This window comes from Phaethon aethereus (assembly GCF_964289735.1).
Source record: "Phaethon aethereus genome assembly, chromosome: 4".
Taxonomy (NCBI): Eukaryota; Metazoa; Chordata; class Aves; order Phaethontiformes; family Phaethontidae; genus Phaethon; species Phaethon aethereus.
Window position 1 is genome coordinate 80,914,699 of NC_138578.1, and position 17,917 is coordinate 80,932,615.

The 17,917-nt window shown below is 41.5% G+C and overlaps 2 protein-coding genes across 4 annotated transcripts in view; one reads left to right on the forward strand and one right to left on the reverse strand.

The window, feature by feature from the left end:
• CTNNA2 (catenin alpha 2) overlaps window positions 1-17,917 on the reverse strand; it is a gene marked incomplete at both ends in the record, with an annotated part of 469,340 nt that overhangs the window by 161,471 nt on the left and 289,952 nt on the right. The window lies entirely within an intron of this gene.
• On the forward strand, window positions 5,141-7,336 carry LRRTM1 (leucine rich repeat transmembrane neuronal 1; the record flags this gene model as incomplete). Its single annotated transcript, XM_081998805.1, has 1 exon — window positions 5,141-7,336. The coding sequence occupies exon 1, from the start codon at window positions 5,771-5,773 to the stop codon at window positions 7,334-7,336; it is 1,566 nt and encodes a 521-aa protein (XP_081854931.1). The 5' UTR covers window positions 5,141-5,770.

Below are 17,917 nucleotides of genomic sequence, written 5' to 3' on the forward strand. Positions count from 1 at the left end.
GGTTGCCCAGAGAGGTGGTAGATGCCCCATCCCTGGAAACATCTCAGGTCAGGTTGGACGGGGCTCTGAGCAACCTGATGTAGTTGAAGATGTCCCTGCTCATTGTGGGGGGGTTTGGACTAGATGACCTTTAAAAGTCCCTTCCACCCAAACTGTTCTATGAAACAATCAACCAACCAACCAACATGAGATGCAATGGTGTCGATAGCCATCTTGGATTAGCTACATCTATGTAAGAACAGAATCATTTTGTTGACAAGGAGTTTTAAAACACAAATAATAGACCATTTAGCACTACAGTTCATTCAGAAATAATCCTTAGAGATGAACTGTGAACAGTAGAAGAGGGCAAAGTAGATGTAGTCAAGTGTATGGATAAGATGTGGCCCCCTTTGCTCTTAAGCTAATAGGAAAACAATTACAGTTCATTCGCTGGCACCTCCAGAAATGCTTGGAAAGGTCTGGAGATGAACCATTCTGGAGTGTCTAACTTAGAATTTCTGAAGGTGGAATTAATTGACTTCCAGTTAAACATGACTGACTAGAACCTTTACAATTGCTAATCATTGCACCCTACACATGCTTCCTCCAAGACTTCCCAAGACATTTTTAGAGATATATATTAGCAAGAGTTAATTGAAAACCAAGGTTGAAATTTCCACTTTCCCTATCAACCAGGAGTTCCAACAACCCAGTAACTTGACTGTAACACACCAGTCTTTGCTTAACCAGGTTGCTAGATGACCTTCAGCAGTGTGTTGATTAACCACAAAAGGATAGCTTTTACCTGTTGTAACACAAGTAATTTTTCCATTATACCCGGCCATTCACAACCAATAACACTGTCTAGAGCTTTGACAGCACATCCAGAAATCCATAGGCAATTTCACAGACACTTAAGAGAGTCAGTAACTCTTTGGCTTATTCAAGTAGTCTACCAGTAATGAACAGAGGAGAGAGACACTTCATCTTACCACATATATATTTTCCTAAAACTGACATTTCCTCACTCACTGCATTGACAATTCTGCACATAGGTCTCTTCTATATAGCTCTTATAGAGCTATAGATGATTACCTACTATTGAATGTGGCTGATGAGAATAGAATGACTGCAGTGAGAGAGAAAAGTGTTTATCACACTGCCAAAAATAATAAGGTGATTTACACAGGCATATCTATTATTTAAAGGTAGCAACAAATCTAATGTGTCTGTTCCGCATTACAAGAATTTAATGGTAGTTACCACTTTGACATCGGGAGTAACCAGGAGTATTTTGGTCAACAGCTTACACAATATAGTACATTTTTATATTTACTATAAGAGACATGTTATATAGGTGATGGACTTCTCATCAGCTGGAACCCTAAATTCTATACAGAAGGGACAACCAGCCAAATGTCAGGATGACCGAGTTGTAAAACCAGAGAAATAACAGATTTAATTTGCTTTACTTGGAGTCACATCTTTTTCTTCCCTTTTCTGTTTTTAAATGTTTCCTTTATACAAAATGCCATGGTTCAGTGCACTTGAAAATTAAAGACTACTATGTAAGATCAAGGTTTGAGCCTGTCCATTCATGAAAGGAAATTAAAATCACCACTAAAAGTCCCATTTTTTATTATGCTGATAGAAACCACTCAGAAAATACCAGAAGGAAGAAATATACTTGGTATTTAATATGCTGTTTTGTCCTTCTGTATTTTGTTGGTTAATTTATTAAAAGAGATATATATATGCATAGTTAGACATTAGTGGTCAGATTCTGATCTTATTCACTCTGTCCCAACCCCATCTGTACTAGATTGTAAACTCAGGCACATTAAATATTTAGGCACAAACATTAACACAATTCCATGCAATACAAGAAATTAATAAGTATTAAATGATTCTGAGGCTAGTTAAATGATATGTGACATTAATCTGAACACAATATTAAAAATGTGTAGACTAAGTATATTGAAAAATGTTTTCCTTTTTCAACCCGAACAATTTTGATAATCATCACAGGGTGATACCAGTGAATTAGACTTGTTACAACTCCAAGAAATAGTTTCCCAGCTAAACTTTCTAAAACTTTACTCACGTTGTTCTTCTGTAACCTACTTTACATTGATTTAATCAATCTCCCTTAAACACATATAAACTTAGTTTACGCTTCTTAAAATGTTTTAAAATAACACATTTAATAAAGCTAATTTAAATCTGCTAATTTATAGAGATTTGCCAGAGGCTTTGAAACTTCAAAAATGTGTAAACTTAACAGTTTGGCTGTGATAACAGCTCAGACAGTGGAAAATAAGCCCTTTGCATTACAATCATGTTCAAAGCGGATTCCTGGCTTTATTGCAAAAAAAGTACATTTCAAATATGTAGAAGAAAGGCAAATTTACAAAAGCTATTTCAGGGCTAAGACATATATTCACCCAAGTTTGTCTTTTCAGACCCACGTGCCACAGTTCTGAATTTGGTCACTACAGCCCCAAATGCATGCTGAGGGCTCTCCTTTTAAGACTACCTGGATTCTTTTTCAGAAACAAATTTTGGACAAATAAGAGCTGAGTCTCTTGCACAACAGACCTCTGATGGAGCTGCGAGATAGCGTGCTCAGGGCCATTAATTCTGGGTCCCTAATACTAGTTGTCAGTCTTCCAGCTGATGCTACATAGGTTTGCTACTCTCCGCTCTAATTTCTACCTCTGGAAACCAAATTATAATAGGTTATATGCCAGTGTGGGAATTGGCAGATTGGTGAGGATCCAAGCTGTATCCCAGGTGACAGAAAGGAGGAGTGGAAAAAATTATTCAGCTCTTCACAGTGATGTATCAAGGAGTTTCATCTCTACTAGCGGAATTCTTCACTTTATACGTAGCATTTAGATGGTAACTAAGTGATCGTTATCATCATCTGCTTTGCAGAAAATGCCAGCTTTCCTTGAAGATATAGTTGAAATTTTTAGGGCTACTCTGCCCAGATTGTTATATATGGGAGAAGGCATTAAGACCTACCTCATGAAGACTCACAGGGTGGCTGTCTTTTAAGGGATACAACCTTTTCACTTCGACCCTTTTTTTGGTATCTGTAAAGTTCAAGTCGGCAATTTTTTTTCCTGCTCATTGCATCAAAATATTTGGAAACATAACGCAGAGGATATTCTTGGACAATGTTTTTTTAGTCTCTTCTGCTTCAATGCTCTTTCTCTTGGTTCTGACTGCTTTGCCTCCTGCTTTTGTGTACTGAGAAACAGAATTAAGGTGTACTGCAACCAGTGGACGCTTGCATAAACAGCCTGCTTTGAATAAAACAGCATGATCGTGGGAGAGGAAAACCACATTCAGCTTTCCTGTCCGAATGCTAAAACATATAAGAAGTTCATATGCTATTGAAGCATCACATTTTTGCTTTGAGACCACCGAAACGCAAGGGCTGTGAATAGCAAAAAAATGTGAACTGGGAGCAAAAGAGCACATTGATTCTCAGATTCTGAAACTGCAAATTATTTGTAATTTATTTTAGACTTTTTTTTGGCAAATACATTTGTAATGAATCTCCTTCACACATTTTTATGCACGAGAGCTTAAGTTTCCCAGGACTTTTGTATAAAACAACGTTTACTGCATCGAATTGCTGCTTTCCTTGAACTCCACCAGCACACACTCACAGCAGTGAGCCACACTCCAACACAACAAACAGCTCTAGGATTTCAAAGCTCTGCAACAGATACTTCAAAAAGAAGATTTTTTGTAAAATTAATACGGTTGTGAAAAAGAAAGCAAATATAACAGTTTTGCCCTGCCTCCAGAATTCCACAACCGATGTTGACTTAAAATCAGCACCATCTTCTGCAATACTTGTATTTCCATGTGCAACTTCTTCATAGAGAATTCATGCAGAATCGTGAGCTGTCAGCTCTGATCACATTCACCAGCACACAGGCTTTAGACTCTATCTCGTAATAGGAAAAGATGGCCAGCGTTTTCCTGACAGAAGTATCGTTTCTTTTTCAGTCAGTAAAAATTACAGAGAGAGCTCATCGTCAGTGCATTTCCCATAGATAATGAGGACTGCAAATTACCAGGCAAGGATTTTTTAGGTACACGGAACAAAACCCAGCACAATCTGCAGAACTTATTAACTAATTGGGGTTTAAATCCCTTCTTTTCACGCTGCCGACATGGTCAGAGTAACCTGTAGGTTGATCTTACTCCAAAAGCACAGTAATCTTTATGCTGCAAGAATTCTAGTTTTGTGTGCCGTAGCGTACACTGCAAATAAAAAAAAAAAAAAAAAAAAAAAGCCTTTAGGAAAGGCATGTGCTGAACACACAGAAAATATGCAGGATAGAAAAAGACCAAATGTAATTAAAGCTTATATGAAACCAGACATTCCTATTTGCAGAGCTCTGGCTGCATTTCTATGAGAAAGAATGCACAGAATTTCAAATCATCCTCTATTTAGACAATGTCAGAATAAAACCACATTCCCCCCTCACCACTCCCCCCCCCGGCTCCAAGACTCCAAAAGGCAAATCTCATCATCAGAATTAGAGAGAAAAAGCAATCCAAAGATACTGGTTTACATATTCCTTCCCAAACCAAGAAATCAAGTCTCTCACTCTCCCGGCTACCAGCTTATAAAGTCAGACTTTAAACAAAGGCAAAAACCCCGGACTCCTAATTCTCAGGCTTCCTACTTAGCACTGCCTCGCTCGCGACGCTTTGCGCGGCCGTGTGTGCGTGCGTGTTTGAGGAACGGCGAGAGAGGCTTAAAGTATTTTCCATTTCATCAAAGAGCATCTCTCACTTTCCCGGTTCGCTCCAGCGCTGCTTTTATGCCCACCCCTTTTCCATCTGCCCATGTCTGAGATGCACGGTGCAGGCGTACAACCGTGAGCAGCTTACGACACTCAGTGAACACTAGGTGCCTCTGCATGCTCTAGCAACACACTGCTCGGCTGAAGGGAAGGGATTCTTGCTGTCTCTCTCTGCTCTAAGCATCACCTAACGAGCCAGGCGAACAAAGAATGGGAAATAAAGCTACCCTTAGCCGGTCAGTGCATGAACGGTAACCTCTCTATGGAGTAAAGGTTGTGCCGGTCAATGGTCGTTGCAAATGATGGACATTAAACAGATTGACAAATCCTGTGGAGTCGTTAGTAAAGAGTCTGGAGTTTTTTTCACGCCACAGTGTTAACTGCAGAGGAAAGGACAGAGGGAGAAGGAGAAGATCAAGCTCATGCACATAGTTCTGAAACTTGCAGGTCCTAGGAGTCAGCTAAAAAGCTAGCTGGACAAGCCTTTCGCTCTTTGAGCAGAAGCGAAGTGAGACATTGTGAGCTTGCCAGCCTTGCACAACATTGAAAGGGACTGAATTTGTAGCACAGAGGGGTCTTTTTTAGCTCTGCATATAATTAGTCCAAACACAAAGGAAGCAACTGAATGGAGGTTGTCACTCTCTGGAAAAGGGTGGGTAAGACACTTTTTAATTAAATTCTTTCATGAAGAAAGATTTTTTTTTTCTTTGCTGCAGCATTTAACATGAACAAAATCACTATCATTTTACCTTTGAATGTCTGTGAACTTTAATGCTGCACAGCTCCTGCATGCTGTAAACTGAAATATTTGCCTCTGTGTTTGTTCTGTTTGCTGTTTTGCTTTGGTTTTCTGGCTTTGTTTTGTTGTCTTTTTTTTTCCCCTTAAATAAAATATGATGTAGAATTTGAAAAGATTCAATGGACATTCTCAAGCGTATTTGGAAATATTCTTGCTAATGGATTTCCTTCTTATCGGTCTCTGTTTAAACTGGCTGCTGAGGAAGCCCCCGGGGTTGATATTGTGTACGCTGGGTATCTTTTCTAAAATGCTTCCAGCCGTGAATAGTGGGTGTCCACAGCTATGTCGGTGTGAGGGCAGGCTTTTGTACTGTGAATCACTGAATCTTACAGAGATGCCTCGCAACCTGTCGGGCATGATGGGCTTGTCTCTGCGGTACAACAGCCTTTCAGAGCTGCATGATGGACAGTTCACAGGGTTAATGCAGCTCACGTGGCTCTATCTGGATCACAATCACATTTGCTCAGTGGAGGGGAATGCCTTTCAAAAATTGCGGCGAGTTAAAGAGCTCACCCTGAGTTCCAACAAAATAACCCAACTGCCCAACACCACTTTCCGACCCATGCCCAACTTGCGCAGTGTGGATTTATCATACAACAACCTACAGTCTTTGGAGCCTGACCTGTTTCACGGGCTGAGGAAACTAACAACTTTGCACATGCGGTCGAACGCCATCAAGTTCGTGCCAGTGAGAATTTTTCAGGACTGTCGCAGCCTGAAGTTTCTAGACATAGGATACAATCAGTTAAAGAGCCTGGCTCGAAACTCTTTTGCAGGCTTGTTCAAACTCACTGAGCTGCACCTCGAGCACAACGACTTGGTGAAGGTGAATTTAGCCCATTTTCCCAGGCTCATCTCCCTGCAGTCTCTCTGCTTGCGAAGGAATAAAGTTACCATCGTGGTAAACACTTTGGACTGGATATGGCAACTTGAAAAAATGGATCTCTCCGGCAACGAAATCGAATACATCGAACCTCACGTTTTCGAAAGCGTACCTCACCTCAAATCCCTGCAGCTGGACTCCAACCGGCTGACCTACATCGACTCCCAAGTCCTCGACTCCTGGAAGTCCCTCACTAGCATCAGCCTTTCTGCAAACGCCTGGGACTGCAGCCGTAACGTCTGCGCCCTGGCCTCCTGGCTGAGCAGCTTCAAGGGCCGCTACGACAGCAACCTGCTCTGTGCCACCCCCGAGTACGCGCAGGGCGAGGACGTCCTGGACGCGGTGTACGCTTTTCACTTGTGTGAGGACGCGGCAGACCCCACGAGCGTTAACACCCTCTCCCCGGTAACGAACGACAGCGACCAAGCGTTCAGCTACGGCTCTGCCACCGCCACGTACGACGTGCAGGACAGCGAAGGGGACCGAACGACGTACGCCATCACCGTGACCATGCCCGGCGAGAACGCGGAGAACGCCGTTCAGATTCACAAGGTGGTGACGGGGACCATGGCCCTGATTTTTTCCTTCCTCATCGTGGTTTTAGTGTTGTACGTCTCCTGGAAGTGCTTTCCAGCCAGCTTAAGGCAAATCAGACAGTGCTTTGTAACGCAGCGCAGAAAGCAGAAGCAAAAACAGACCATGCATCAAATGGCTGCCATGTCAGCCCAGGAGTATTACGTTGATTACAAACCCAACCACATTGAGGGAGCCCTGGTGATCATTAACGAGTACGGATCTTGTTCCTGTCACCAGCAGCCGGCGAGGGAATGCGAGGTGTGATTTTCCTTGGGGATTTAAACGGTGTGCAACCAAATAACAGCGTGCAGGCAGACAGTGGCACGGGGGGGTTGCTGCGCTTTGCTGGCGATTTCCGACGTGCTCCTCTGCCGAAATCGTTAAGAGGGGCTGTCTAAAAGACTTGATATTTTAGCTTTATTGTGTCTTAAAAACCTTCAGGACAGTCAATCTTAAGATTTCATATGCTAATACTCCCTTTGAAGATCTGTCAATATTCAGGAATCTGAGAGTGTAAAAAGGTACCAATTATTGATCTTTTGTAAACTAAGAAAACTGTTTAAAATAAAAAAAAATAGCATTTACAGTTTTTACAGACTGGTGTATATTACATGAATTGTTCCCTGTACGCAAAATGCAACAGTTTAACCTCTTTTTCTCTTCATGCTGAGTGTTGAAATGAAAGCCTAGGAGCAAAGAAGCCACGTAAAATAGCAACCTTAAAATTAACCAGACGGCTTCACATTGTAATTAGTACCCATTCACTTACACCATGTTACTGAAGATACGAAGCATGGCACTGGAATTCTGTTTTTGTTAGTGTGCTACCTGTAACTGGACGTCAGCACAACAAGGAGCCAGTGCACCTCAGAAAGGTTAAAGTTCTGATCATGTCCCCGGGACAGGAGTTCTGAGGACTTTTAAGTACAGCTCACTTGTTAGTTGCTGTAAGATCCACAAAATCTGCATCACAAGCCCTAAAAGTATTTCGTAGCAAAACTGATTATATTGCAAAGTGTCACTAAAAAGGAAAAAAAACAGGCAACAAAACCCAAACAACTGAAACACTGCCAAAAGAAGTGCTCACCATCATTTATTTAAGGGCTTTTACTAGCGTTTCCCACTTTTAGGCTCGTTTTGAGATACGCTAAGAGCAAAGAAACCCTTGCTTTGAGCACGGTGGTGCCATGGTGAATGGAGAGGAGCAAAAGCTGTTCGCTTCTCGGTGGTGAAACCTGTGTGTAACACTGGCAGAGTAAGACAGAGTTATTAGAGCATATTTCTGGGTCCTATAGTAAACTGCTAGCAAAGCCTATCTCGTGCCCCCCACTTTCACCACCAGCCTTCAGTAACAAAACAACTCTAAAATCTCTGCCGAGCCTGAAAGTATTTGGACCCTCCTTACTAATGACTGCTAAATGGAACTGATGGATATAAGCAGTGATTTAATAATGTAGACTCACCCAGCTGTTTTATTTGACTGCCCTTAAATAAAGGCTTCCTTTCCTTGTATTTTGGATTTTTCATTCCAGTTTGTGAACAACCTACTGATTGATCATTTCAACAACTCTCTCATACTAATGAAGATGAGAGAGTTTTGTAACATCAGGTGGAGCTTCTTGAAATTTTCTTCATACAGCATTACATGCTAACAAAATATTACGGATAATGAACTAGGTAACATTTCTATGCTCTGTACACATTTCTCTATCCTTAGGTTACCGCCAATAGAGGAAAAATTCAGAAATCTAACCTATATTTTAATTTAACACAGGTTTTTTCTTTTCCATAGCATCCAAGTGCCACCTACTCTTAAAAGGCTACAGCACACTTATTAAGCAGAAAATAGGCACAGAGTAAGCCATTTTTTCCTGCACAGCAGGTTTTAGCCATTAATTTTGAACGTAAGAGTGAATTTTATCCTTTTTTCTGACTGCCACTACTTTTAAGGAGTCAGAACTTATTTTCCTCTATTTGGTACCTCTTATCTTGTTTAATATTAAGTATGATGAGAGCCTCTTAATCAAAATCTTTTAGTGAGACTATAATGTCATCTGTGAAAACAATGAGATTATGTATTGGGAGATGACTTTTTCATAGAAAATGTAATGAAACTCATCTGCTTTTTTACTAAAGCCACTGAAAATTCACCTACAGCTTTGAAACAAGCTAGCACTGTTAAAACTAGGCTTTTGTCTCTTTAAACAAATGCACATTTCTATTTCTGTTTCTGTGCCTCAAGCCCACAAGGGCCTGATCCATCCTGAAACTCCCAAGCGACCCGAGGGGTTGAGGTCCATGTACAAACCCAAAAGTGAGGGCAAAGAGTAGGTACAGAGCCCCTTATCTCTTTGGGTGCCTGATCATATTTTAAGAGAAAATACTTCATGCCATGCTAACTGAGTGCCAAACTCTATATATTTTCCCCATTAAACCCTTCTCTGAAATCCATAGGGAATTTAACTGTGAAAAATTGGCTCTCTAACTTTGGACTACATTATATGTTCCTCAAATCAACATGCAGCACTGCAGCCAGAACGACTGATTACAGCTAGTTGCTAGGAAGCTTCCCAAACCAACCGAGATTGTTACAATATCGTCTGCATATGGTAAAAAAAAAAAAAAAAAAAAAGAATTAGCTTTATTTCTATAATGCCCCCCTGTTGCTATAAGGAAACGTATGAGTGCAGTCATGGTTTTGCCCCTGTAAGTCTGATGCAGGACTGATACCGACAAACAATCATCCCGTGGTTGTATTTCTATGTATTTTTAGCATATTTGTGGGTTGTATTTTAAACACACTAATGATTGCACCCCTCTGGAATTATTCCTGCTGTATATTGGTGTTAGCAACCTCAAGCTACGTTTGCAAAGACGTGAGCAATTCCGTCTTTGGAATTTATTCACCTCTATGCTTCATGCATCTTGCATTGACAGCTCAAGTAAGCTGAACAGAACATTTTTCTTTAAAGGTGCAGTGATTTCCTAAGTGAGAGCTGATTTGGTATTGCCTGATGCCATTTCTCCTGAAGAGAGGTAATGACCACCAGTGACTGGCCACCCTTAGCAGGATGATGGATGGATCCTCCATATAGAGCACAGCACTTCTTAAACTTCAGAAAACGATATGTTTCAAAATCTTCATGCAGAAATCTTTTCTAAGGGTAATATCGTCTAGAGTCAACCCCCTAATAATCTCCAGAGATATCTGGAGATTATCTTCCAGGATACCCTGTGAATATCTACTGGTGGAAAGAGGGGAGTCACTGCTATTACATGGCACGAAGGTACTCCACGAGGTGCCCACATCTAGTCTGAAGGTTTACATGAAAAATACATAGACTGAAAAGAAATAAAGGAGCAAGTATTTAATTTCAATCCAGCTATTGCAAACCCAGTAATTCATCCTGCTCCAGGCTGCTTGCATTGGTGTATATGAGAGTTATTCTATTTGTACTGCATTTATAGCAATTGCAGGGACAAATTTTCCCTAATTCTTTCTTCCGAATTTCATGTTCACTGACTGTCCAGAGATATGTCATTCCCTCTCTTTTGATGCCCTTATTCTGGCTTATGAAATGGCTCCAAAAAACCAAGAAAAAGGTAGAAGAAAAAAAAGATGCTTTGGGGGTTAGCTGTGACCGTTTGTTGTTCAGGAGACGCTTGGGGAATATTAAAGGAACGAAAATATTTTAAATATTCCCCTTTTAATATTCCACTTAACAAGATTAATCTCTCTTTTACAATTAGGTAATTAACATTATTTTCTTTTTATTTAAGTGTCTTTTGACATACAAGACAGGGTGAAAGGCAAGAAAAAGAACTACCTTTTTTGAGGATGGTTAACACTACCGGTGTTACAGATCTCTAATATGCAATCTCTTGCTGCTAACATCAATACACGCTCACAGTGCACCCAGTGATGAAGGAACTGTTGCTGTGTATGCTTTGAATGTATATAAGGGATGATTTATTTTCCTTTCTGTCTTTTTAGCTTCTTTTCTGTACTACTTTAAAAGAAAAAAAAAAAAACAAACCAACAGTGATATGAAACCACAGAACCAATGCTAATGTACCACATTCTGTTTCTGGCCTGAATATATAAAATACAAAGAAATTCTGTGTTAAAGCTGCAAATTCCCTCCTTTACCACGCTGTTTGAGTCTGCAGGGGGTTGGACCAAGGGGATGATCCGTTCTTCCACGTGTACAGCAATAGCTGGATGCTCTGTACCAGACTAAAGACGCAGTCCCGTGCCTGGTTCATGACTGCCTTGCATACGTGTGCCAGAGAAAGATCATTAATGATACCTAAGGATATTTTTTCTATGCTTTAATATATCCTTTATGTTTTTATGGCCAAGGCACTGAGGTGCACTTGAAATGAGCCTATCTATCATTTTTCTTTGGTTCTGATGAAAAGCCCCTCATTTGCTTTTGAGACGGACTCAATTTGTTTCTTGTCTGTGTCTCGTTCTGCATTAGTAGCAAAAGGACCCTCTGAACAGCCCCCCCCTTCCCCCAGCTTCTCCAACGGTATTCAGGATGGCAAATAAGGAGGAGTATTTAATTAGGAAGCTTATTTCTACTGCTATAATAATAATAACAAGAGTAATAATAAAATAAATGAAGAAAGGACAAAAGATGAGAGGAAAGGCTGGAGTAATGACAACTAAATCAGATTGTTGCTATCTCCCTTTGCCTTTTCTTTTTTAAAGATGGAAATCTAGAGGACTAGCCCAGATGATGAACCAAGACTGAAGGTGGGTGAAGAAAGCAGTTTTAAAAACTGAGCAAGCAGGGACGATACAGCTTCTGGCAAGGAGGGTACAACACTAAATAGTTTTCTTGAGCAAGAAAGAGAAAAGGAAAGGGTGAAGGGAGAGGGGAAGACGAGAACTGGTGAGAAGACAAGGGGATCGCTGTGCACACGAGGAAAATCAGATTTTTGAGTGCCTTCACCTCCCACGTTAAGACTGTGGCAAGATCAACAGCAGAGATTTAAGAAAGATACTCGGCATCTCTCCCCCCCGCCCCTTTTCTCTTCTTCTCTCTCTATTTCTCTCTCTCCCTTCCTATATTTTCCTCTTTCTCTCTTTCCTTCTTTGCCCCCCCTCTTTTCCTTCCTTCCTTCCTTCCTTCCTTCCTTCCTTCCTTCCTTCCTTCCTTCCTTCCTTCCTTCCTTCCTTCCTTCCTTCCTTCCTTCCTTCCTTCCTTCCTTCCTTCCTTCCTTCCTTCCTTCCTTCCTTCCTTCCTTCCTTCCTTCCTTCCTTCCTTCCTTCCTTCCTTCCTTCCTTCCTTCCTTCCTTCCTTCCTTCCTTCCTTCCTTCCTTCCTTCCTTCCTTCCTTCCTTCCTTCCTTCCTTCCTTCCTTCCTTCCTTCCTTCCTTTCTTCCTCCCTCCCTCCCTCCCTCCCTCCCTCCCTCCCTCCTTCCCTTCCCTTCCCTTCCCTTCCCTTCCCTTCCCTTCCCTTCCCTTCCCTTCCCTTCCCTTCCCTTCCCTTCCCTTCCCTTCCCTTCCCTTCCCTTCCCTTCCCTTCCCTTCCCTTCCCTTCCCTTCCCTTCCCTTCCCTTCCCTTCCCTTCCCTTCCCTTCCCTTCCCTTCCCTTCCCTTCCCTTCCCTTCCCTTCCCTTCCCTTCCCTTCCCTTCCCTTCCCTTCCCTTCCCTTCCCTTCCCTTCCCTTCCCTTCCCTTCCCTTTCCCTTTCCCTTTCCCTTTCCTTTCCCTTTCCTTTCCCTTTCCTTTCCCTTTCCTTTCCCTTCCTTTCCTTCCTTCCCTTCCTTCCTTCCCTTTCTTTCCTTTCCTTCCTTCCTTCCTTCCTTCCTTCCTTCCCTTTCTTTCCTTCCTTTCCTTCCTTCCTTCCTTCCTTCCTTCCTTCCTTCCTTCCTTCCTTCCTTCCTTCCTTCCTTCCTTCCTTCCTTCCTTCCTTCCTTCCTTCCTTCCCTTTCTTTCCTTCCTTCCTTCCCTTCCCTTTCTTTCCTTTCCTTCCCTTTCTTTCCTTCCTTCCTTCCCTTCCCTTTCTTTCCTTTCCTTCCTTCCTTCCTTCCCTTCCCTTCCCTTTCTTCCCTTCCCTTCCTTCCTTCCTTCCTTCCTTCCTTCCCTTCCCTTTCTTTCCTTTCCTTCCTTCCTTCCTTCCTTCCCTTCCCTTCCCTTTCTTTCCTTTCCTTCCTTCCTTCCTTCCTTCCCTTCCCTTCCCTTTCTTCCCTTCCCTTCCCTCCTTCCTTCCTTCCTTCCTTCCTTCCTTCCTTCCTTCCTTCCTTCCTTCCTTCCTTCCTTCCTTCCTTCCTTCCTTCCTTCCTTCCTTCCTTCCTTCCTTCCTTCCTTCCTTCCTTCCTCCCTCCCTCCCTCCCTCCCTCCCTCCCTCCCTCCCTTCCCTTCCTCCCTTGCCTTCCTCCCTTCCCTTCCTCCCTTCCTTCCCTTCCTTCCCTTCCTTCCCTTTCTTTCTCTTTCTTTTCTCCCTGTCTTTTCAAACCCGCACTCACACACGCACACCCTCGTCTCCAGAGGTGCAGGGGGCCGTGCTTTCCCAAACACACGTGCACGCAGCCCCCTCATTTCCTCTGCCACCTCCCTGTTCCCCGGGAGGACAATGTCCCCCTCAGCCGTCAGTTTGCTCGCTGAGCTCCAGCACCACGCCTCTTCAACTAATTGTTTTTACTGAACTTCTTAGCTATCCCAAAGTTCACCACAGACTTTCTAGAAAATCAGACTTTTCTACGAAAAATATCTTTTTTTTCCCCCATCTCTTAATAAACCCTCAGTTAGAGAGAAGGGTGATCATGAGCTATAGCACATTTTCCTGCTAATTATATCCACACTTATTCTCCCTCATATTCAGCTTTCCTATTCACAGCTATTATGACAAACAGATCTGAGGTATTTCTGCTGTGTTCAATTTATCATTATGCACCAAGGTTATACTTTTCCTTGACCCGCTCAACACAGTCTAATATTAACAAATTGAGCATTTATACGGGCTCCTTTCCAAGCATGAAGTTGATCAGGAATTTAGGAAATGCTGGTGATTTAAAGATTAACCTTTCATATAATTACTGACATAAACCAGAGCTATTAAGGTATTAGAAACAACTATTCAGAGTATATTCTACGTAAAAAATGATCACATTTAGAGCCATGCAAAAGACATTCCATACCAGCCAATTTGTTTTTACCGCAGAAAAGCCCGGTGAAAGGAAAGGAATAAGCGCAGTCTACCTCTAAAGTTACGTGGAGGAAAGCAAGGCTACAAAAATATTACAGAAACCAAGCAACAACCCTCTGCTGCCGAGACACAGCCTGTAATTGGGTGGGTGGCTGTGAAGATCCGAGCTGAATGCTGCAGAGCACTGTAATTTTATTGCGGTGTGTCTGCTTTGAAGTGAACACATTTGCAATGAAATCTGTATTTCAGTGAGAACAGGGCAATTGTTTTTGTTAGAAAGATAACGTCACTCGTTGTTGGCATTCAGACACAATTATTCAGCCTTTAAACCAATTACTGTTCTTACTCGCTTTCGCTGGTGTGGTAGTTCGGGGAGACAGTCAAATGTAACGGGCTGCACTGAAACGAGTTTGAGTTCAAAGTACCCAGATTTGCATTACAGGAGAAGAAACTCAGTTTAAAATAAACATCAGCTTTTCACCTTTTCCTCCACTTTTATTCTTCCAAAAATCCAAATATATACATCACTTACAGAAATTAGAGATAACTGGCAGTGGCTAAAGGATAATATGTGTGCCTGTTCTTGGCAAAAAGCACCTACTATTCTGCTAAGGCACTTTTTATTTTAAATCATTTCATTGCTCTCATGTTCTTCACATCCTCACCAGACACCGCAACCAGCACCAGAAAGATGTCTTTCAGCTCGGGTGCAATGGGAACATGGCCAGTTCGGTTCCGTTTCTGAGCTAACAAAGACTAAATCCAAGATTTCAAAGGTAGTAGGTAAGTATAAAAATCTACTTCTTCACTGAATCACTAATTTCAGCACGGCAGATTTCTCTGACTGACATGGTTAGACACAAAGCCCGGTCATTCATTTATTAGAAACTTTGTTCTGGCCTTTTTTGTGATGTACATTTCTCCTAATAGCAAACCAGAGCATGACACCAGAGAGCGGACTAAAAATTGTATTTTCAGTAAAATCTGAGATTAAAAAAAATATGCATGGACATATCAAATTGCTTTAAGGGCTTATCCAGTGAAGGCGATGCAGCTTATAAACGCCACATCTCCCTGAAGCAGCACAACTCTGTACCCCAGTGGTTACAGTAAGGTATGGGCAAACATCCCCCTAATAGCTGGGGGACTCAAAATGAAACCAGATTTCCAAAATATCTTTTAAAATATATATCTCCCCTCTAACCTTTATCCCTTCTTACCCACTCTCCCATTTTTCATTCCCAGAACCTCACAGGCAGAGTGAAGCAAAAGAGGGGGGAGGGAAGAGAGAAACCCTGAAAATCCCCCAAATAAACCGCAAGAACAGTCCACACCTATGGAATTCCAGAGGTTTTCATTCTTTTAACAACTGCCAGCCCTTTGAAGCACATCTGCTGTCAGCCCTCTTTGCAAGACGTGAGGTAAAGTGAGCTCCCAGGAGTAAACCTGAATCCGTCTCTGCAGTTCAGTGCCTCTGCTGACAGTCTGGCTTGCTAAGAGAGCCTGGTAAATATTAAAGAATGTTAATAATAATGAGATAAACCACCTAGAGATTTTTTTCTCCCCTCTTTTTTTTTAAACTTGGCTCCATACTAAAGTTTATCTTGACAGAAACTTTACTTCTCTGATGCAGATTATTTCCCAAAGCAATTTTTTCGACAGCAAACAGAAATTTGTGGTTGCTGCTAAAAGGTTTGCAATCCCCACGCTAAAGAGGCCACCGCATGTCAAATGTTTACCTTAATTTTGTGTAAATGTCACTCCATATTGGACATTCTGTATTTCTTTGCGGCCATATGCAGCTGCCTCCGTCCTCGCAAACCTTCCCCTTGCGCCGTAACTACCTTTACAAACAGCCCAGAACCCAATGCTCCTGTCAGATCAAATTCCCAAACAACAACTGGATGTCATGAATTTATTATATAATTGCTGCAGCCTAATAAATTGAATGTGAATCCTATGGCCTGAAAGACAAAGAAATAATGGAGACAATAAATGAGAAGAAATGCATCTGACGTACCCTCTGTGGGGAAAGAACCCCACAAAACAAAAAATCTGCGTGGGACAACGCTTGGGACAACCTTGCAGAAGGTGGAGGGCGGCAAAAAGGTGAATTACACGGGACAGAGAAAATCATTGCAAAAATACAAAGGAGGAAACTTAAAAAGGGACAGAGCCCAGAGCAGGTTAGTCAGAAAGAGAATTAGGTGATAACCAACATAGGAGAAACTCGTCAAGGGAAAACAAAGCACTGTGGTGATATTTGATGACAAGATGAGTATATACAAACGTGCATTGGCAGTGAGGGAAACAGCATCCATCGAGTCCCATGAAGCTGAACCCCAAGCTCATTCTTCTGCCCACCTTTGCTCTGTCACGATGGGCTTTTTGGCATATTTTTAAAAAATCTTAACTATTTTATTGCTGTTATACACAGAACTGGACCCTTGGAGATTGTGCTTTTTACTTTATGTGATATATGCTAAACCAATAGTTGTTTTTTTGATGGATGGCACTTCCAGCCTGAAGTAAACCCTTTGTACTGGGTTTGTGAATGTAGTTCCCTGATTCCAGCAACTGTTAGGAATTACATTAGGTTATTCTAGTTGGTGGAATGAATATCTTCCCAAAAAGTTCCCCTAAGTAGTTGTATGAAATTACACTGTGTACCTTTCATAAAAAAGGGAGTTGAAAACTTTTCTCTTTTTTCCCTGGTTATATTTTCCCACCATGTAGAATAACCTAGCCCCAATCTGTCATTTTTCATTAGTAAAGGAGTCAAGCTATGGCTGTTAATGATAACTCTTAATGAGGATTTGATGAATAAGTCCTGGAAAATCAAACTTGAAACAAAGACTAAAATCACCTCAGATCTATTGTTTCCAGGTAATAGAGATGTTAGCAACTGGGAAATAAAAGTTAGAGTGTTTAGAGCACTCGGGCATTTAAAACAACAAATCAGGACATCCAAATGGTGTTTAATAAGAAACTAAAAAAACCCACAAACATAAAAATGAAGTGGAGGAGCTAGTAAAAAAGGATTTCTTGGAAAAGTAGCTGTTGCACTAAAACCTGAATACCTCAAACACACTGCCGTTCCCCAGTTTAGAACTGATTAGAGATGATCATAACTGACCAGTAAGTCTTACCTCAGTAGCTGTTAAGTTCGTTTTAAGGTCTGTAATACCATTAAAACAGGGATAAATTGACCGGTCATCTCTGGAGTAACATCACGCTTCTGCAATAACCCGCAGTCCTGAACGTTTGGACTACTATAATATTAAAAAAGCGGTATACAAAAAAAAGGCACTTTTATATTTGGACTTTTAAAGAGCTTTTGACAGAATACCTTTAAAAGATATTCAGTTTCCCATAAATAACACAAGCTCCATGGTCATAGAAAACTAGCCAGGCACTCAAAAACACAGTGGCCTTTTACTTAATACAGTGAAAAAATGGAGTGCAGTATGGTCCCAAGGCCAGGGCTGCTGAATCATCCTAGCTACAATCAGGAAATCTATGGCATTTTTCAAATTACAGATTATTTTTATCACAAAAAGTAATGAAAATCCTGAGGATGTGTAAAGGGACTTCCAAAAGCTGAAGGTTATATACGCTTTGATGGATGAAATTCTGAGTTGTCAAATATAAGGCAAAATACAATATATAAGGAAAACTGTTCATCC